The sequence below is a fragment of the Mobula hypostoma genome, chromosome 12 (genome assembly GCF_963921235.1).
Source record: "Mobula hypostoma chromosome 12, sMobHyp1.1, whole genome shotgun sequence".
NCBI classification, from domain to species: domain Eukaryota; kingdom Metazoa; phylum Chordata; class Chondrichthyes; order Myliobatiformes; family Myliobatidae; genus Mobula; species Mobula hypostoma.
The window spans coordinates 23,745,107-23,768,306 of NC_086108.1; the positions used below are offsets into that span (position 1 = coordinate 23,745,107).

The following is a 23,200-nucleotide window of genomic DNA, read 5'->3' on the forward strand; positions in this document are numbered from 1 at the left end:
CAGAGTTTGAAGGCTTCAGACAGCATTGGAACAGAAGCAAAGAGGCTCTTTTTTCAGTTTTACCTTTCCAACACAATTCCAGCACCAACACATTCCTTCCTGCATAAATCATTGCTGCTGGAACACTTAATTAATCGTCTTGTCTCAGACTTATTTCAATTAATTGACAGGACATCTGAAATTATTATTATTAAAAGATAAATGAGCCCAACAGTGAGGAGATTTGTATAATTAACTTACTAATGAAAGGATTATGTACTTGCGCTCATTAAACAACAGAGGCTGAGAATAACTAATGTAGATTAATTAAGGAGCAAGGCAGGAAAGTCACGTGACTTATGGAAGATTTTCAGAGTGGTGCACCAGGATTGGACCACTTTGAGGTCAGAAACAGTTTGCAGCATGCATATATCAAAACACTGCCTGTAGATGCAATGTCATTAGCAGCTGTACTGGGGAAATAACTGAATGAACACACACCAGGGAGGGCTGAGACTATTGCAGAAAGCTGTGAACAGGATGCATAGCAAAGAGAATATGAGCTGCTTTACTTCAGCAGTCTTTGCGTATATACATCCAAGGTCAACTAAATATGACTGTAAGGATACAATGCATGTCAATTGCAAATCATTTTGCAATAAGTCAGCAGCATCCAACTTCCTTGGTGACCCCTGCTGCTACCTGATGTTCTGCTTTTTCTTAGATCTTTAATAAATCCACATGAAGACCAGATGTTATCTGCACTTTCACAAAGAATAGACTATCTATCAGAGGATAGAGAGACCTGAGTCAATGGATCAAAAACGGAATCACTAAAAGACCTGGAATAATTTCTGTTTCATGCTTCAGTCAGAATGAGTACTGTAAAGGAAACTATTCTTACAAAAGGGAATGAGAAATAAAAAATGCCAACAGGATTTAATATCCTCTTTAATATTGTTTACCTTCATAAACGGAGATGTGGATATTGAAATATGAATTTAGTAGTTTACTCAATACTCAAGAAGATCTGCACCAGCATGCCCAGGAACCAAATTTCCCCAATGTCATGTCAACATTCACATCAGGTCATGGAAGCAACTTTTCTTACAGAAAAGGGGTCTGGCATGCTTTCCTATTTCAACATTACTGTCAGCATTGAACATCTTCAGATTAGGTGGCACTCCTTCACCATCTTGCTATCATATCTAACAGTAGGCTGATCTTGCTGATTAAAGATCTGAGGAAAATTGAAATCATTGAGACAGGTGCTGAAGGCAAGCAAGTGTTCATCACTGTCTACTACCTGCTTGCTCACTGCTGCAGGAGGAAGGTCCCTGCGTTTGAGTGGTCCCTCTCTCCCTCGATGCTGCCAGTGGACTGTGTCGGAGCAAGGTTTAATTGACATGGATTGTAGATTTAGACTCTAATTCAGGTGTATGATGTGTTCTAGTTTCTAATTCTAGTTCTGGTCACTCTTTGTTGTCGCTACTTTTGAGTGAGTTTTGAATTGGAGGGCTGCAAACAATGAGCATTGAGCTGAATTGAACTGAAATATGCCTTTTGATTTTGTGTTTTATATTCTGTGTTCTTGCTCATTTCTTTTGTTGCTCTTTGCGCGATGTTTTTAGTGTGTGGGGATGGGGAGGGGGTTTGATGCTTGATGTTCTTCTTTGGACAGGCTGGCTCCATGGTTCTTCTTTATTTCATGACTATCTGTGGGGAAGACAAACTTCAGGGTAGTACACGCATACCTACTGAGATAACAAATGTACTTTGAATCTTTGGAGTCAGTATGATATTTTCATTTCTTGTTGTGTCCTTGACTGAGATTGCTGAATGAATGCAATAAAGGAGACAAGATGGGAAGAATAAAACCCATAGGATGACTGTAAGTCAGTGATTGGTCTGTGAAACTCAGTGGGCTGAAGGTTTTCCTAATTTCTCTTTGACTTTAAACTTCCATAAACTGGGTTAGTGAAAATCTTATCCATCAATACTCAAGTGGCACTGCAACCTATTCCTATTCTAACTTTTTCATCAAGTCATCTAACTATATTTTGAAAGATCTCAATGTATCTACTGTACCTCCACTACCAAGAATAGTAAATATCTGTCGTTGCTACTAAATTATAAAAGCTTTCTCTAAATTCACATTCCTTTCTTCACTTTCCTCCTTTATTCCAAGCAATATTGTGATTTTATTCCATTTGTCCCTGTTCGATATTTTATATCGTTGATTATGTTCCAACTGTCTTTCTTTGGCGCTGATTCTATGCGTTAAAAATGGAGTGAGTCTATCCCGATTAATTTCATTCGAGATCTCCCATCAATGTGTGCTGGATGTAAACCAAGCTGAAATATAGCTTAGTCTCTGAAAGGGTTATAAATATTACAGAGCTGAGCCACGGGATAGCAGAAATCATTCTCTATTCACCCTGGGGAATCACTAATGACCAATTTAGAAATAATTAAAACTCACATTAAAGAAATGTCCAATTACTCATTAAAGCATAATCAATGCTAGTTATAATTTATTCTAGAAGTTTCTCCATTGAAGCTCAACTTCACCATGTGCAAAAAATGTCAAAGAAATTACAATTGAAAATATTTCACCTTATTAACAAACAACCACTTTGTATTCTATTAAAATTATTACAGCTGATACCAGTTATCAGACGTCCAAATGCACAATAAAGATTGTTGAAGTCAGAATCAGAATCAGAATCAGGTTTATTATCACTGGCATGTGACAAGAAATTTGTTTTGCTTTAAGTCTCTTTAAAGTGAATACTGAGTTTGAAGAGAGAGAGGCAAGTTCAACTGAATAAAACCACTTTTTCACTCATACATAAGGCAGCACAGAACAATTGAAGGTGGGCTATGAAGAATGATGAATGAGAAGACAAAGGAATAAAGAAAGAAGAGAGGACTTCAAAAGAGGAGGAAAGGGACATGGATTCAGGGAAGACAGAGAACACAGACACTGGGGGACATCAGTACACAGGGAAGAGGGGGGCACTGGCACACAGATTTAAAGAAAATTATGGAAATAAATACAGAGAGTAAAAAAAAACAGGTGGAGGTAAAGGAAAGAAGTGGAAAATGAAATCAAGAGGAGGAGAATAAAATACAAGTACAGGAGCCAATGAAGAAAGAAAAACATGGAGGGAAAATAAAAAAGTGATAAAAAGGATCATATACAGGAAAGAATATCAGGTTTAAACAAAGAAAAACACAAGAAATCTGAGCAAACGGCGAGGCAACATTCACATGAAGTAACTGCTTTCCTTCTTTTTTACTGATGTCAGAGTTTAATAGACAAGGCCTGGAGTAGAAGCTAATTTTCACAATCAGACAATTAATCTCAACAGTGAACTTCAGGAGGTCACAGCCAGATGATCAAGGGTGGTTACTTCACTGATTTCAATTCCAAATGGCCCTTGCTTGGGAGGATGTCAGTGACTGAGACCCGGAGTTTATCAGGTGGAAAATTGCATGTATAAGTTTGCATGTCACCACTCTAGTGGATCAGGCTACAGCATCTATAGGATACATCAGAGGGGGACATGTGAAGGCAATGCTGAAACTAATTGGGTTACTTCCTTAACTTTCATTCCATTACTAGTTGTTCCAATGATTAACTACAACATCGGTTCTTAACTTTCAGCTTTGAAACATTACCTTTCCCCTCTCTACGAACACTGTTAAATCTGCTGTATAGTACCTCACCATTTATTTGTAGGTTCAGACATCCAATGTAAATCCTTCATGCAGTACCCCGATGCCTGCACTATGTGATCTTTCAAGATGTTTAAGCGTGACAATTCCAACATCCAACTATTGCATCAACAGTTGATTTAATTTCAGAGTTTCTCTCCTCATATGGATGCAGCTCACATCCACAGATGAAGGAGGAAGTAAAAGAAGAAGCAGAGCTAATTTCAATATATCTTCAATACTTGTAAAGCTAGGTGGTTTCTTCAAGGCGAGAGTCATCATTCGTCAGAACTGGCCTGCTTTGGATCGATTCTCATTTAAGCTTAACACCACTTAAACTTTGAGGCACAAGAGACAGTTTCCAAACATTAAGCAGAGGATAAAAGTCCATAGAGGATTTTTTAATGAAAATGAAAATTTTATCACTTTAGTTAAAAAAGACAATGAGTGAGAAGGTTGAATGATAAATGCACATAATCCTCTGCCTTTAATGTTACAAAACTGTTTTCATCTCGGCTATTTAACACTTTCTTCAAAATATCAGAATTATCGATAAAACAGCTGCTCCTTCTCTTGGCTCATGTTATTTTCCATTGTATATATGAAGGGAAAGACAATATAATAGAATCAGGTAGTGTTGGATTTAATCTAACTCATGGGTGACAGGACTATTAAGGATGCTACCTATAAAAACAAGACATGCGCACATTAGTTGCCTGTTTCTCAGGCAAACACTCGTAATTCAAGCCATTCTTTCTCAAAGAATTTCATCCCACTCCACCTTCAGCTCTACTGGACAGTATACAAATTCATCCATGCTCTCTGTATTCCACCTCCTCTGTCTCAAGCAAAATTTGGGCCACACTCACCTGTCTCTACCTTAGACATTTCTGCTCGGTCCGTGATGGTGACCTTTTCCAGGCTGATGAGATAGTCTACAATCTTCACCCCAATCGCAGGCTCAGTATGGTCCCACTCTAAAACCACCAGTGAGCTGCTTGGCTCATGTGCAGGTGACAGCCTCAGACTGGAGAAAGAAAAGGAATATATTGAAATGTTACCAATGGAAATAGCTTTCAGGTACCAGCTAAAGATCTGGAATAAACTCCCATTGTTTTGTTGCTTCTGTACTATTGGCTTTCTGAAAAACCATGAACAGTTTATTAACTAGCCTTAATTTAAGAATATTTAAGGCTCTGAACACCATCAATATTTGAGACCTTCCCAAATTGATTGCTTGTGCTGCAACTGTGCAGGGTACTGGTGAGAGTCAGTTGTAAACATGACCTGTGTATGTGCAGTTACGTTTCAATTAAATAAAAGCATGCACGCCGGAGATGGCTTTAACTGGTGGATTTACATTGCATCGAGAGAAATACGCATGTGTAGAAAACAGCGCCTGCGTAGACAACCGATCAATACATAATGCTAACGGGGGTAGAGGGGGGTAATTGCTCTAAAAGAAATAGATCCACATATTACATTCAATAAGCTCTGTGCCCATTATGTTTGGGTACTCACCCGTGCAACGTGGGTGCACTGAACTTCCTGTGAAGGTAATTCACAGCGAGGTTACATCAGGCCCCAGTAACATTTCATTCTGCCTCAGAACTGACCTTCTGATGTTTATTTTATTATTGACGAAATTTTCACTGAAACCTAATGAAGAACTAATGCGTCCATCTCATAAATCAGAGCAATATTATTAACTAGTGAAGACCAATTAGTGAACACATCCCCCTCTTTATATATTGATACTGCTGACCTGAACAGCCTGCTAAAGTGAGTGTTTTTCTCAACCAACTTGGAAACATGATTTGCTCTAAATAGCTGCGGGAGGTAAAACAAGAGTAATAACTGACGTGAGAGTCAGAGCTGAACTGAGAAATGATGACAGTGACCTTGTGGGCAATGTGATAATAGAAAAAGATAATGATGATCTAGAAGATCCTGAAACGTCGACTGCGCCTCTTCCTATAGATGCTGCTTGGCCTGCTGCGTTCACCAGCAACCTTGATGTATGTTGCTTGAATTTCCAGCATCTGCAGTATTCCTGTTGTTTGTGTAGAAGATAAGGATGTTAGATCAGTAACAGAAGATGGAAATGAGGTGAGAATAAAAGTAACTGGGAGCCTTCAGTTAAGAGGTGGATCAAAAATAGCATATTCTTGTCTTTAAAAAAGGAAGGACTGTATTGAAATATACACATTTATAAAGTTTTGAAACTATTTGGGAGTAAAACAAAATACTGCAAGGATTAGGGAAAAAAGTAATGAAGAAATTTTAAAAAGGCAACAGAAATGTGATGAGTGTAACAGATAACACAAAATAGTAAGGTCCTTTTTACGTATTTTGATGTTACAGAATAGTAAAATAAAATGAACTTGAGCTGAAGGAAGAAATCTTATACTGAGGATATAATAGAGGTGTAAAGTGGTGGGCAAATTGTTGGAGAAGATCCTGAGAGGCAGGATTTATGAGCATTTGGAGAGACATAATCTGATTAGGGATAGTCAGCATGGCTCTGTGAAGGGCAGCTCGTGCCTTACAAGCCTGATTGAATTCTTTGAGGATGTAACAAAAGACAATGATGAAGGTAGAGCAGTGGGTGTAGTGTATATGGATTTCATAAGGCATTTGATAAGGTTCCCGATTCAAGGTCCCTTCACAAAGTAAGGAAGCATGCGATCCAAGGAGACCTTGCTTTGTGGACCCAGAATTGGCTTGCCTGCAAAAGGCAAATGGTGGTTGTAGGTGTTTCGTATTCTGCATGGAGGTCAGTGACCAGTGGTGTTCCACAGGGATCTGTTCTGTGACCCCTTCTATTTGCGATTTTTATAAATGACTTGGATGAGGAAGTAGAAGGGTGGGTTAGTAAGTTTGCTGATGACACAAAAGTTGGGGTGTTGTGGATAGTCTGGAGGGTTATCAAAGATTACGGCGAGACATCGGTAGGATGCAGAACTGGGCTGAGAAGTGGCAGATGGAGTTCAACCCAGATAAGTATGAAATTTTGGTAGGTCAAATATGAAGATAGAATATAGTATTACTAATAAGACTTTTGGCAGTGTGGAGGATCAGAGAGATCTTGGGGTCCATATCCATAGGACACTCAAAGCTGCTACACAAGTTGACAGTGTTGTTAAGAAAGCGTATGGTGTGTTGGCATTCATCAACCGTGGGACTGAGTTCAAGAGCTGCGTAATAATGTTACAGCTATACAAGACTTTGGTCAGACCGCACTTGGAGTACTGTGTTCAGTTCTGGTTACCTCATTACAGGAAAGATGTGGATACTATAGAAAGAGTGCAGAGGAGATCTACAAGGATGTTGCCTGGACTGAAGAAGGTGCCTTATGAAAACAGATTGAGTGAACTTGCCTTTTCTCCTTGAAGTGATGGAGGATGGGGGGGTGACATGATAGAGTTGTATAAGATGATAAGAGGCATTGATCGTGTGGATAGCCAGAAGCTTTTTCCAAGAGCTGAAATGGCTAACATGAGGGCATAGTTTTAAGGTGCCTGGAAGAAGGTACAGAGGGGATGTCAGGGGTAAATTCTTCAGACAGAGAGTGTTGGGTGTGTGGAATGTACTGCTGGCGACAGTGGTGGAGGCGGATACAATAGGGTCTTTTAAGAGCCTCTTAGCTAGTACATGGAGCTTAGAAAAATAGAGGGCTATGCAGTAGGGTAATTCTAGGCAGTTTTCAGAGTAGGTTACATGGTCAGTATAACATTGTGGGCTGAAGGGCCTGTAATGTTCTGTAAATTTCTATGTAACAAGATTTTGTTTTGGTGTCCACATTTTAAAATAATGCAAATGAGAATGTTAATGTTTTTTGCTCGGAGGAGAAATTGCAGGGAAAAAATAGTGCAGAAAACTGAAAAAAACAAGCTGGGAAATGTTGAACTCTGGTGAAAAACATCTCCGGCTACTGAAGGAAGAGGAAATACACTAAAGGCTTTTCATGGGTTTTCCAGTTTTCCTTGAGATGACAGAAAGGAGAATTGGGAAAATAGCACTTCCATTTTGGGAAGGAGAGGAATTTGCATCAGATTAACAACAGATCTCAGTGAATTTAGGCCTACTCTGAGAATCCAAGAAGCAAGAATAAATTGGTGAGCTTTTAAAGATGGATGGGTTCTTTAAAAATAGCAATTATATCTGACAGCCTGAAAGGTATGTCATTGAAGTGACAAACAGGTAGATAAAAGGAATACAGAAAATCTGCATGTAGATTTTAAGTTGGTATTAGATAAGGTCTCTCCCTAGGTAACTGTTATTTTATTTGGAGATATAGCATGGTAACAGGCCCTTTGAGCCCAGTGACCCTGCACCACACCATTGCATCCATCTAACCAACTAACCTACTGACCCATACATCTTGGGAATATGGGAGGAAGCAGGAACACCTGGAGGAAACCCATATGACCATAGGGAGAACATACAAACACCTTACAGAATTGAACCTGAGTCGCTCGTGCAGTAATAGTGCTATGCTAACTGGTATGCTACCATCCCACTGTCATGAGCTTTATAGTGTGAGGAAATGCAACAAAATGTTTCGAAGCATTTGATCACTAGTACAAGCCAGGGTCAAGTCTTGATATTTTATTCTTGGATGTTAAAATTGGCAGGAATGAACTGCATTGTTGGGATGGTTTAGCAGTGAATAAGTGATCACCCAGCCTCTGTGGTATCTTGGTGGTGGAACAATTAATATTCTGATGAGTAATCCAGAGGCCTGGACTATCAACCCAAAAATCTACATTCTAATCCCATCATCCCAGCATCCAGCATCATGGCACCTTAGAAGTATTATTCAATTAGTCTTCAGATCAGAATCAGAAATAGGTTTAATATCACTGGCATATATCATGAAATTTGTTGTTTTGTGGCAGCAGTGCATTGAAATATATAATAATTTTAAAAATTAACCATTACAATATGAAATATATTTTTAAATAATTTAAGTATAGTAAATTGTGCAAAAAGAGATTATAAAATATATTTAAAAATTGAGGTAGTGTGCATGGGTTCATTGTCCAAAAGGGAAGAAGCTGTTCCTAAAACATTGAGTGTGTGTCTTCAGGGTCCTGAACCTCCTCCTTGAAGGTAGCGGTGAGAAGAGGGCATGTCCTGGGAAATGTGAGTCCTTAATAATGGATTCCGTCTTTTTGAGGTACCGCCATTTGAAGATGTCCTCAGTGCTAGGGAGGTTAGTGCCATGATGGTGCTGGCTATGTTCACATCTTCCTGCAGCTTTTCTAATCCCATGCAGTCACCCCTCCATACCAGATGATGATGCAGCATGATAGACTGCTCTCCTTGATACATTTGTAGAAATTAGCGAGAGTCTTTCCTGTCATATCAAGTCTCCTCAAACTCCTAATGAAATATAGCTGCTGCTGTGCCTTCTTTGTAATTACACCAATATTTTGGGCCTAGGGTAGATCCTCAGAGATATTAAAACCCAAGATCATGAAAATGCTTATGCTTTCCACTGCTGATCCTTTCCTCAACTTCCCCTTCCTGAAGTCCACAATCAATTCCTTGGTCTTAGTTATGTTGAGTGCAAGGTTGTTGTTGTGACATCACTCAACTGCTAATCTACCTCACTCCTGTACATCTCCTCGTCACTGTCTGAAATGTTGCCAAAAATAGTTGGGTCATCAGCAAATTTACGGATGGTGAGTGTACTGATTAGTTAGTAGGCTAAGCACACATCCTTGAGATGCACCAGTGTTGATCGTCAGTGAGGAAGAGAGGTTATTTCGGATTTGCACTAACTGTGGTCTCCTGATGAGGAAGTCAAGGATCCGGTTGCTGAGGGATGTAGAGAGGCCCAGGTTTTGGAGCTTGTTGGTTGGTATTGAGAGTATGGTGGTGTTGAATGCTGAGTTGTAATCAACAAATAGCAGCCTGACATAGGCATTGCTATTATCCAGGTTATCCAAGGACGAGTGGAGAGCCAATGAGATTGCATCCACTGTAAACATCGCGGTGATAGGCAGATTGCAGTGGGTAACAGTCCTTGCTTAGGCAGGGGTTGATTCTGACCATAACCAGCCTCTCAAAGTACTTCATAAAAGTTGATGTGAATGCAACTTGGTGAAAGTCGTTAAACCCTGATCTTCTTGGGCACTGGTATGATTGTCGCCCTTTAGTATTGTTTGGAATTTGCAACAACATCTCTTCTTATTAATGAGGAGCATAAATTTGCAAGGTGTCTTTAAAAACCCACCAGGACAGTTATAAGACTATAAGACCATAAGATATAGGAGCTGAATTAAGCCATTTGGCCCATCGAGTCTACTCTACTATTTCATCACGGCTGATCCAATTTTCCTCTCAGCCCCAATCTCCTCGTTTCTCCCAGTATCCCTTCATGCCTTGACCAATCAAGAATCTATAAGAATTCATAAAGACTTGACCTACACAGCTGCCTGTGGCAACAAATTCCACAGGTTCACCACTCTATGGCTTAAGAAATTCCTCCTCATCTCCATTCTAAAAGGATGCCCTATCTATTCTGAGGCTGTGTTCACTGGTCCTAGGTCCTCCTATCATAGGAAACATCCTCTCCACATCTACTCTATCTAGACCTTACACCATTCGACGGTTTCAATTAGGTCACCTCTCATTCTTCTGAATTTTAAAGAACAGAGGCCCAAAGCTATCAAATGCTCTTCATATCACAAGCATTCAATCCTGGAATCATTTTTCATGAAACTCCTTTGAACCCTGTCCAATTTCAGCACATCCTTTCTAAGATAAGGGGCCCAAAACTGTTCACAATACTCCAAGTGCAGCCTCACCAGTGCTTCATAAAGCCTCAACATTAGCAAGGCATTTGATAAGGTACCCCATGCAAGGTTTATTGAGAAAGTAAGGAGGCATGGGATACAAGGGGACATTGCTTTGTGGATCCAGAACTGGCTTGCCCACAGAAGGCAAAGAGTGGTTGTAGACGGGTCATATTCTGCATAGAGGCTGGTGAGTCGGTGACCAGTGGTGTGCCTCAGGGATCTGTTCTGGGACCCTTACTCTTTGTGATTTTTATAAATGAGATGGATGAAGAAGTGGAGGGATGGGTTAGTAAGTTTGCTGATGACACAAAGGTTGGAGGAGTTGTGGATAGTATGGAGGGCTGTCAGATGTTACAAAGGGACACTGATAGGATGCAAAACTGGGCTGAGAAGTGGAAGATGGAGTTCAACCCAGATAAGTGTGAGGTGGTTCATTTTGGTAGGTCAAATATGATGGCAGAATATAGTATTAATGGTAAGACTCTTGTCAGTGCGGAAGATCAGAGGGATCTTGGGGTCCAAGTCCATAGGACAGTTGAAGCTGCTACACAGGTTGACTCTGTGGTTAAGTAGACATACGGTGCATTGGCCTTCATCGATTGTGGGATTGATTTTAAGAGCTGAGAGGTTATGTTGCAGCTATATAGGACCCTGGTCAGACCCCACTTGGAGTACTGTGCTCAATTCCGGTCACCTCACTACAGGAAGGACGTGTAAACCATTGAAAGGGTGCAGAGGAGATTTACAAGGATGTTGCCTGGATTGGGGGGCATGCCTTATGAGAATAGGTTGAGTGAACTCGGCCTTTTCTCCTTGGAGCGACAGAGGATGAGAGGTGACCTGACAGAGGTGTACAAGGTAATGAGAGGCATTGATCGTGTGGATAGTCAGAGGATTTTCCCCAGGGCTGAAATGGCTAGCATGAGAGGGCATAGTTTTAAGGTGCTTGGAAGTAGGTACAGAGGAGATGTCAGGAGTAAGTTTTTTTACGCAGAGAGTGGTGAGTGCGTGGAATAGGCTGCCAGTGGCAGTGGTGGAGGCGGAAACGATAGGGCCTTTTAAGAGACTCCTGGATGGTTACATGGAGCTTAGAAAATAGAGGACTATGGGTAAAGTCTAGGTAGTTCTAAAGTAGGGACATGTTCAGCACAGCTTTGTGGGCCGAAGGGCCTGTATTGTGCTGTAGTTTCCATGTTTTCTATTACACCCTTGCTTTTATACACTAGTCCACTTGAAACGAATGCTAACACTGCATTTGCCTTCCTCACCACACATTCAACCTGCAAATTATCCTTTAGGGAATCCTGCACAAGGATTATGATTTTTATTTGGGCAAAATGTGCACTGCATTGGAGTAACAAACAATTTGATGTTGGACCAGACTCCACTGTATTTGTTGATGATACAAGAATTGGCATTTTTTGCAGGAAGATATACAGGGCATCTTAAGGACAGGAATAGCCTTAAGGAAAGGTAGATAATGGTAACACACATAAAAGTTGCTGGTGAACGCAGCAGGCCAGGCAGCATCTCTAGGAAGAGGTGCAGTCGACGTTTCAGGCCGAGACCCTTTGTCAGGTAGATAATGGTCATTATTTTGGATGGATATAAGGTGTTAACATTTTGGAAGAGTAACAAATGAGATAAAATATTTAATAAAATAATATGAAAAGTATAAATGGATGAAGAGACCTGGGTTCAAATCTTAAGTCCCTTCCAATGAAATTTCAGTCACAGAAATGGCATTTTTGAAAGGTCAAATTGTCCTGGTTTTGTTTTATAAATGATTGGTTTATTTTTGTCACTTGTACTGAGACACAGTGAAAAGATTTTGTTCGCATGCCACCCACCCAGGCGGAACATTCCATATCTAAGTACACTGAGGTAGTACCAAAGTGAGTGGGGCGGGGGGGGGAGGGAGGATGGGGGGGAATGCAGAATACATGTATAGTGTTAGACAAAGTGTGTGCAAGTTAATAAATATGAAGGTAAATCAAGAGTTTATCTTTATTGTCTAAGAGGTCTTTTCAAATGTCTTATAACAGTGGGACAGATGCTTTTTTTTGCATTGCATGTGTTTCGTTATGTCAAAAAGGAATGGATTGCCTGTTTTTCTGAAACAATAGTTGACACTAGCAAAATATATATTAATTAATTTAAATACTTCTCCCCCATCTGATGATGCACTTGGTACAATTGTAGTTTCGAAATCAGTCACCACTATTCAAGATAGTGATACATTTCCGTACAGATATGCACCCTGACACAGACACACATTAAAGAAAAATCAAATCAAGAAAGCAAACTCATTTGATAATAAATAAACTTTGAGTAATTGAAGCAAAGATATATTTCTGAAACTTTTTAACCCATTATTTTCTAATCTTTCCACGTGTATTCAATTCATATTTAACCCCAGAGATTTTTGTTCTGTTAAGCATCATTGGTACTGATTTACATTTCTATACAAACCCCAGTTAACAAATGTGTTCTATTTCTAGCAATGCCCAAAAGTCGATTCCTTCCATAAGTTAAAAAATACACAAAAATTATTTGATGTCATAACCACTCCTACACAGTATCAAAACACATGGCAGCAAAGCCACATAGGACTGATATGAAATAACAATTACTAAAATTGGAGGGAGAGAGGAAACCAATTCATCTTTTCATAGATAAATGGATGTTCATATGCCAGACGTTTGGATTCAATACTATGGGTGCTTGTTCTTACGCATGGTGTCCATAATTCCGATGTTCTCAATGGGATGTACAGATACCCAGGAGGTCCATACAATGATAACATTAATTTTAAAAGTCGTTTTGAAATGGTTGAATTGGAATATACATTATATTTTCTCTTCCTCACCTCACTCTTCCCTACCCCTTCTCAATCCCATTCTATTCTCTTCTTCTAAAGTTTGAAGTGATTGTAATAGTCCAACAGATCTTGCGTAATGTGTGAGCCTAGTAAAGGTTAGTGCTTTGGTTTTCCCTGAGTGGAACAGACAGGTGAAGCTGCCTTTGTCTGGACCCGATTTCCTTATTACATGTTCCTCTTACTGAACCTGTACTCCAAACTAATTTTCCTTTCAGCACCTTCATAAGCGAAGGATGTTTTCAATATTATAACAATTGCGTCAGGTGTGATGGCAGACTTAATCTAGGAATTTACTCAGTTGTGCAGTCAGACCTGTGCAATGCATCATATTGACTGATTTCGTGAAACACATAGTATACTGTATGCTCAAGTAACTCCCACCTATTTTGCAGCATCCAGGATTGGAAGGAATACATTCAAAACACCAACAAGCAATCTCTAGTTTACCTTATTGCATCCTCCTCCAGCGGAGTCAGAAGAAGGAGCAAAGGATAGAGGCAAAAAGTGCTACAGATTCTGGAAGCACTGGAGGAATTCACTAGGCCAGATACAGTACTGTGCAAACGTCTTGGGCAACTCAGTTATATTTATATGTCTGTGTGTGCCTAAGATTTTTGCACAGTACTGCAGCAACTACGAAGATAAATGGAGGGGTGGACATTTTGGGTTGAAACCCTTAATGATTGGTCAGAATGAGTTAGAATTTAGAGGGCAGAAAAGAAGACTGGCCTCAAAAGTATCAACAAATCTAAACGCTCTCTAATGTTTGATTAGACCATTTAGTTTGTGGGTAATGTCAATTTACCCTCAAATTTCAGGCCATGTTAGCAGATGAACAAAACAATCATATTCTTTTCTGAATAGTCTTCGTTTGAGTGGTCATTATTATTTCAACAAAGAAATATTAAGTGGTTCCAAGATTGCACTGAGCTGATATTAGTGGAACAAAATGACTTTGTGGTACTGCTTTCGTTTCAATTACTGTCAGTCCATAAATCAGAAGAAGCCATTACAGATCGACTCGTAGCACTTAGTGTGATTAATACAGTCACATAACTGGAAAGTACATAAAATATTGAAATGCAATCTTCCAGAGATCATTACTGTTAAAATACCAGGCAATACAATAACCCTGCTCAAGAGATAAAACTGTCACAGATGTACACTGTCAGGTATGTTGATCCTGGAAGTGGGGAAAATTCTTAGTGTTCAGGCATCCATCTTATGACCAAACTACTTGAGAGCTGGACAACCCTTGAGCAAGAAAGAGTGCTTCTGATGTCATCACCTCAGTTAATTTGAATGTAATCATTCACCTGGCCGTTGGTTGTACGTCAGTGGGACATTACCAGGCATGGTTCATCACTGTCAGCAGGGGAGGAGGGTGCAGGAGAGAAAGGTTAATCACTGGGGGAGGGGCTGAAGGAGGGGACATTACAGTGTCCACCAGTGTGCACACACTTTACTTGTCTCTACCAATCCATGTGATAGAAAATCCCACTTCCTTGTCACAGCCTTGACTAAATACACATTTTCTTATAAGTTTTCTATTTGTACTCCCTGACACACGATGACATTTTCCAAACACTCCATCCCCAGTAAATTGCATTATAATTTCAAAGTCATCTTATCCTTCATTTTTCTGTGGGAAAGGTACCCCTTCCTAATTTGTTGTCCACTGGACTGTCGGACTGTCATTGTCACTGGTTCAGTTACCTATGAAAGGGTCATTTACCTCTCTGTTATCCACGCCACTCAATGGGATTTCTCCTTCTATCCAATGCTGAAGGTATGTTTCAGTTTCCCTAGTTCGTCCTCTCCTAGATCACTTCTACATTCTCTTCAGTATTTCTGCTTCATCTTAGCTTTATTTTAAGACATTTTTTGGCTTAGCTTTATGCCTTAGCTACAACTAGGTCCCAGCTCCCTATGTCCCCAAACAAATACTTTTATTTATCCATACATCTAAGTAAATGAAGAGCTAGTCTGTGCACTGAGCACAAAAAAAGTATCTTCTTAAGTTCGTTTCACTGGATTTTATCCATGTGTACCCTCCTTGATTTCTTCAAGCAAAAGAATAACATTGCCGTATCCTTAAGGTAGCCTTTAATGTCCAAACAAATTTAATAAACACCAGAAAAGTGCTAGTACATAATATTACTTTAAATAGTTGCTAAGGTTGGCTAAACTGAAAATAGTGGCTTGCTAATACAATGTGAAACTAGAAATAAATTCCCATGTAGTAATTCTTTACTTGTTCCCATTGTTTGCTGAAGTTAATTGGCTTGATTAGATATATTTTTGTAAGTTATGAACTCCCCAATTGAACACGATGTCAATAAATACCCCCAAGGCCAGGAGTAAGCAGATTCAAATAACTCTGTTTATTTTTTTGTTGAAGCTAGTCATCAATTTGAACAAATCCCCTTAGATGCTTGTGCTCATTTGAATGTTCATTCATCAGAATTGGGCGCAGACAAGCTAAATGAAATCTGTTATAGCAAGGGATCCCAACCTGGGGTTCATGGAGGGTTGGGAACCCCTGTGTTATAGCCATCAAATTAAGGAAGACTTAATGAGGGAAACCTTGTAGGCAAAATCAGAGAAATAAACTACATAAATTATATGATAAATATTTGGCAGTGTTTTCATTTCAGTCAATAAACCTCCCTGTATTAGCTTGAGTTCTTCCCGGAACTTGCTTCCCATAACCAGTCAGCGCCCTGTCCAGCATCAGTTCCAACCTTTCCACATCTTTTTCCTGTATCATTCTGGTCCTGGTCTACTTGAACTTTACATTCACAATACCTCAATCCTGAGTTCTTCACCACTGCATTAAATCATTTAGCAACTTAATCTGAGTTCTGTTATTGCTTACCCTTGTATGATCTGTATGAACGGCATGCAAAAGAATTATTATGCCTTGATACATGTGACAATAATAAAGCATTTGACCAATTTCACCTCATCCTGCTTCCAATTCTCCAACTGAGTTCATCCAGCATATTGTTTATAGCCCTACTTTCCCACCTTTTTGCAATGCTCTATCTCTCCCCACACACCTCCGACTCTCATCTTTTGTGCAATTGTCAAAACCAATTTCACAATTAGTGAGAAAACCTATGGCCGCCATGATCCTATTCTCCAAAATTTCATTCCAAAAAATTTTGAACTTTTCAAAATTCTCTTTCTTCCTCATAGGCACTTGGTGCCTCTTTACCAACAGGTGCTGTTTTCCATATATTTTGAGACATTGTTTTGATAACAAGAGTAACACGAGTAATTCCCCATACACCTAAGTCTTGTTTTCATTGTTGTCAACACACCATCCCTTTCCCTTCCTCTCACTGCTTACTCTTCTAGCTCTCCTTGTGTTGCTGAGCTGCATTTAATGCCCTCCTGTCTTCTGAGTCTCTGCACTTTCCCACCTTCTCTGGGACTGCAACTGTCCTGACACTGCTCTGACTCATGCACAACCAGCCCCACCCCACCCCTGCTCCTTCAGTGCTGCCAAAGAGTTAAACCAGCTGCTCTAATTCCTTGGGCTTTCAGAACACGCTGAGCAAGGCTTTGGGTCTGCATGTTCTCCAACTCACCAGGGCACTCATCTAAAGCACCACATCATCAGTTTTAGTCCCCTGCACCACTGGCATGCATTATAAATTGCCAGATGCTGGTGTAACACTAACTAAATCCTGATTGTTGCTATATTAAGTACAGGAAGTTAGTATCAGCAGAACTGCAGTGTTCCGTTCTAGTTGTCTCTAATACAAGTAAATAATTAATATTTCTTCCATAACTGCAGTTTGGTTCAGTTCAAAGTTTAATTATGATTCAATCATACAAGAATATAGTTAAAGGATTCTGTGTTCCTCTTGGGCCAAAGGTGCAAAACAATCTCCCAACAGCACACAGCACACTGCACATAGCACAAACAACCCTTCTGGTTATGATAGCAGAATTAAGGATAAGAAATAAATAATAAAGCCCTGGTCCCTGAGTGGCATAGCCTGTAGATTGTTGGAAAGTTGTCCTGATCCCACTTGTTCTTCCACCAAGCAAACATGGAGAACAGCACCGACGAGGGGCTCCCAACCCCGGTACGGATTCTAGTGTGCCTACACCGGCCCCTGATCGCTCCCACATCGCCTCCCTTAAGTGGTTGCAAATCAGCTCCATGGCACTAACTTGTAAAGAGACGCCCATCTTCCTTGCTTTACACTTTAGCATAAGACTACAGTTTACATTGCACATTTAATAAAGTGAATTAAACACAGGAAACTATTGGAATGTGCACAAACTTCACATAAAAGCTATTAAAGAATAGATACTCACGTCGGCTGAGGCAGAGGAGCACAGTTTGGTAGGCCATCAACACTGAAGGTTGTAGAGTCACATCTACACCAGTCATCAATGACATCACCGCCTCCTGAGCACCAGAGTAGGCTCAACATTGCTTCAAAGATTGCCTAAGAGGATAAGATCATGTTAGACACTGTGCAGTGCATGGTCCATAAACAGAACTTAGAATAGTACAGCATTGGACAGGCTATTTAGCACACAACGTAATGCTGATCTTAATGCCAATTTATACTAAATGCATTCCTCCTATGTATCATTCATATTCTCCATTCCGTTCATATCCATGCATCCATCTAAAACCTTCTTAAATGCCACCAAACTACCTACTTTCACTACTATCCTTGGTAACTTATTCCTGGCACCTACCACTCTCTCAGTAAAAAAAACCTGCCACTCACATCAACTTTAACTTGCCCCTCCCCCCACCTTAAAAGCATGGGTGTTCACCAATATCTTGTTTCGACAATCTGAGGTACCCACTTGGTTCAGAGCAGGCTTCAATTATACTGGTGTGCAAGAAGAATGCTGGAACCTGCCTCAATGACTGTCATCCAGTAGTACTTACGTCCACTGTGATGAAGTACTTGGAGAACTTGGTGATGAAACATATCAACTCCTGCCTGAGAAGTTACTTGGATGCACTCCACTTTGCCTAACTTCACAACAGGTCCACAGCAGATGCCACTTCATTGGCTTTTCATTCAACCCTGGAACATCTGAATTACTAAGATGCATACATCAGGATGCTCTTTATTAATTACTGCTTGGCTTTTGATACATCATCCCCTCAAAACTAATCAATAAGCTCCTAGACCTTGGTCGCAATAATTCCTTGTGCAACTGGATCCTTGATTTCCTCATTTGCAGATTGGCCACAACATCTCCTCCACACTTTATACTTATGATGAGGCTAAGCACAGCTCCAATGCAATATTTAAATTTGCTGACAACACCACTGTCATAGGCCAAATCAACGGTGGTGACAGATCAGCATATGAGAGGAAGATTGAAAATCTGGATGAATGGTGCCACAACAACATCTCATACAATGTCAGTAAGACTTAGGAGCTGATTATTGACTTCAGGAGAAGGAAACCAGAGGTCCATGAGCCAGTCCTCATTGGGGGAATCAGAGGTGAAGAGAGTCAGCAACTTTAAATTCCTTGGTGTTATCATTTCAGAGGATTTGCCCTGGGTCCAGCATGTAAGTACAATTATGAAGAAATCATGCCAGTGCCACTACTTCCTTAGAAGTTTGCGAAAATTTGGTATGTCATCTAAAGCTTTGATAAACCAATAGATGTGTGGTGGAGAATATATTGACTGGTTGTGTCATGGCCTGGTATGGAAACATCAACATCCTTGAACGGAAAATCCTATAATAAGTAGTGGCCCAGTCCATCATGGCTAAATATTTCCTTATCATTGAGTGCATCTACAAAAAAAGCCATCATAGGAAAGCAGCATTCATCATCAAGGACCCCCACCACAGAGGTCATGCTCTCTTCTTGTTGCTGCCATCAGGAATAATATATAAGACCCTCAGAGCTCACACCACCAAGTTCAGGAACAGTTATTATCCCTCAACTATTAGGCTTTTGAACCAGAGGGGATAACTTAACTTGCCCCATCATTGACCTGTTCCCAGAACCTATAGACTCACTTTCAAGGACTCTTGATCTCATATTCCTAACATTTATTGCTCATTTACTTATTATTATTATATCTACACCAGTTGTTGCTTTTGCACACTGATTGTTTGTCTGTCCTGTTGGGTGCAGTCTTTCATTGATTCTCTTGTGTTTCTTGGATTTACTGTGTATGCCTGCAAGAAAATACGCCTCAGGGCTGTGTATGGTGACATATAAGTACTTTGATAATAAACCAGCTGTGAAGTGATCTGAAAAATGGCAAATGGAATTTAAAGCAGACCGGGGACCAACCAAGGTAGGTCTTACACGGTGGATGGTAGGGCACTGAGGAGAGCAGAAGAACAAGTGGATCTGGGAATACAGGTCTATAATTCCTTGAAAGTGGCGTCACAGCTAGATAGGGTCATAAAGAAAGCTTTTGGCATATAGCCTTCATAAATCAGTGTATTGAGTACTGGAACACAAATGCTGGAGGAACTCAGCAGGCCTGGTAGCACCTAGGAAAAGAGTATAGTCGACATACAGGAGTTGGGATGTTATGCTGAAATTGTACAAGACATTGGTGAGGCCTAATCTGGAGTACTGTCTCCAGTTTTGTTCATCTACCTCCAAGAAAAATGTCAATAAGACTGAAAGACTACAGAGCAAATTTACAAGGATGTTGCTGTGACTTGAGGACCTGAGTTAAATAGAAAAGTTGAATAAGTTTGGACTTTATTCCCTGGAATATGGAAGATTGATGGGAGATTTGATAGAAGTATACAAAATTATGAGGGGTATAGACAGAGTAAACGCAAGCAGGCTTTTTCCAGTGAAGTTGGGGGAGACTAGAACTAGAGGTCATAGGTTAAGAGTGAAAGGTAAAATGTTTAAGAGGAATGTAAGGAGGAACATCTACATTCAGAGGGTGGTGAGAGTCTGGAATGAGCTGCCAGCATAAGTGGTGATGGTGGAGTCGATTTCAACACTGAAGAGAAATTTGGATAGGTATATGAACGCAAGAGGTATGGAAGCCTATGGTCCAGGTGCAGGTTGATGGGACTGGGCAGATTTATGGCTTAGCACATACTAGATGGGCTACATGGTCTGTTTTGTGCTGTAGTGTTCTACCACTCTATGTTTACATTGAACTTTGGCTGTCCTCTGGTGTTTGACATTTCTGCCCCATAGAAGAATTTTTGACTGTCTATTGATGCTGCTCATAATTATACAAATCCCTATCAGTACTCCGTTCGGCCTCCAACACTCTAGGGAGAACAACCCAAGTTAATCCAACCTTTCCTAATATCTTGCACTCTCTGTTCCATGCAACATCCTGGTAAACCTCTTCTGCACTCTCTCCATAGACTCCACATCCTTTTCATAATGGGGCTACTGCAACTGTATGCAATAATCCAAGTGTGGTCTGACTAAAGTTTTATATAGCTGGAGCATGTTTTCCTCACTATTAAACTCAATATCCCTACCAAAGAAGGCAAACTCAGGGGTCTATGGACCCCTTGTTTAATGATATAGGTCCATGGCATAAAAACGGTTGGATAACCTACACCTTATTTATTCTCCTTATCCACTTGAAAGCCACACTCAGTGAATCATGGACTGAGATACCAAGATCCCTCTGTATCTCAATGCTATTCAGGGGTCTATCGTTACTTCCTCCTTTCATTTGATCTTCCAAAATGTAACACCTCACATTATACCCAGTTAAAGTGCATCTGCCACATCTCTTCCCATATCTGTTACTGATCGAAACACTGTTGTATTATTTTATATACTTTACCCTGTTCAAAACTCCATCAATCTTGGAGTCTACCACAGACTTGCTAATCCATCTATTTTATTCCAAATCTTTGATATAATTCTCAAACAACTGAGGTCCTTTCAGACAACAACCTGTCATTGCCCTCCAGTCAGTCTAACAGTATAGTCTGTACTTTCGCTCTTCTCTATGGGCAAGCCAGTTCCTAATCCATATTTTAAAAAATAGGTTTTAAAAAAAATTAACACATACAGTGAAATGGACTGTATGTGATTGAAGGTCTATATCCTCCATCATGCTGAACCCATCACCTGATGCTTATTTTGAGCAGTGCCTATGCAAATGAATCTCTTAACGTAATGCTCGACTTCAACATCTGTGTTACAGAGTTACTCTATTGCTGAGAATGACTTTCAAGTTAGTATTTTTTTGTGAAAACCTGACCCAGGAGAGCATTTCACGTATTAATCATTGAATCCTTATTAATATAAATCTGATCTTGTACCATCCATCAGTTATCCTCATTCATCTTCATGACCATTCTAAACTAAATATATTTCCAGCACTTTACAAGGTTGGTAATGAATTACTTTTGCTGAGAGTTTATAGCACACAATAATGAAAAAATGGCAGTGTGAGAAAATGCTTTTAGCTTGATAACAGACTACCACTTTAGTAGCCTGCTCAAACAAGCCCTTGTTTTATCAACATGAATATGATGAAAAATCAAAAAGGAGGATCTGCTTGAGAGGCATAGAGATCTGAAGGTTTGAGCACTCCTCCAAGATTCCCCTTCTCAACTTCGCACACCCAAGCCTATTTTTACTGAGAAGTAAACAATCTTTTCATCATGGTATTCCAACCACATGAAATAGCTGAGGTTTCATGAGCAGATTGCTCTCTTGTGATACCATCATGTGGCCTTAGGTAACAAGGCTAAATTTCATTTGTTGGGAGTTCAGTATAAAGGAGGGTGATAAGCATCTCCCCGAGATTGCCTTGTCATCTTTCATGGCTGATCCATCCCAGACCTCCTTTTTCTCAGATCCCCATTGCCCCTAACCCCAGAATCTTTCAAAAGTTTATCAGCTTCAACTATTTCTAATGATCTAGCTTTTACAATTCTCTTGGGTAGGGAATTCTAGAGGTTCACTATCATCTGTGAAATGCAGTTTTTATGCATCTTTTACCTGAAACTATGTGCCCACATTGAGACTCTCCCACCACTGAAAACATCTTGACATCTATCCTGTCATGCACCCTTAGTATCACATACATTGCAATGAGATCACCTCACATTCTTCTAAACTGTGGGAAATACAGATCCAAACTACTTAACCTCTCTCTCTTGGGAGTAGAGCAGAAATGGATCTGTGGTGAGGTCCCATGTTGCTTTTGTACACTTTTCTTGGTGTGCAAAATTAGGAGGAACCTGAAACAGTGAAAACAGCAAGGTTGTGTTTCCCATTATAGATGATCCAAAAGGCAAGGGCATGGATTGGTAGAAATATCAGAAGGTAGATGAGGAACCAGACTCTGGGCCAGATGAGGAGCCAGACAGTGCTCTGGAACTCACTGCTTGATAGGATAGTAGAGGCAAAAAGCCCACCAACCTTACATGGTATGTGTGCTTGAAGAACTTAAACTTGTTGGTGCATGGACCTAGTGTTGGAAATGCTACTTCAAGCAACACGACATGATGGGCTGAGTGTCTTCTTTCTGTCTTGTAAATTTTCTCTCATTCTAATAAGTTGGCTTTGTACTCAGCCTGTCAATGGAAAATCTTTGGTGGGAGGACAAGAGAAGGAGATAACAAGATGTAATGTCTTAAGGCAATATTTTATCCTATTCCAATCTACTCTCTGGCTTTTTAACACCAAGCTTCAATTTTATGCCTGTGTAACACTTTCCTTTAGTACTAAAGTTCCACTGTGAATTTAAAGATGTTTGCATTTGCAATTTTGGTTTTGCAGGGCTCTCATTTGATAAGTGGATTTAACTGTTTGGGTACTACACTTTTTCCAATAATTCATCTTAT

The 23,200-nt window shown here is 40.0% G+C and overlaps 1 protein-coding gene across 1 annotated transcript in view; it reads right to left on the reverse strand.

Annotated features, from left to right (window-relative positions):
* The window catches only part of astn1 (astrotactin 1), a 2,838,691-nt gene that overhangs the window by 176,116 nt on the left and 2,639,375 nt on the right, over window positions 1–23,200 (reverse strand). The window contains exons 18-19 of the mRNA XM_063063753.1: window positions 17,725–17,858; window positions 4,569–4,726 (exon numbers count right to left, since the gene is read on the reverse strand). Of these exons, the coding sequence (XP_062919823.1) occupies window positions 4,569–4,726; window positions 17,725–17,858 (292 nt within the window). The remainder of the gene's footprint in view (window positions 1–4,568; window positions 4,727–17,724; window positions 17,859–23,200) is intronic.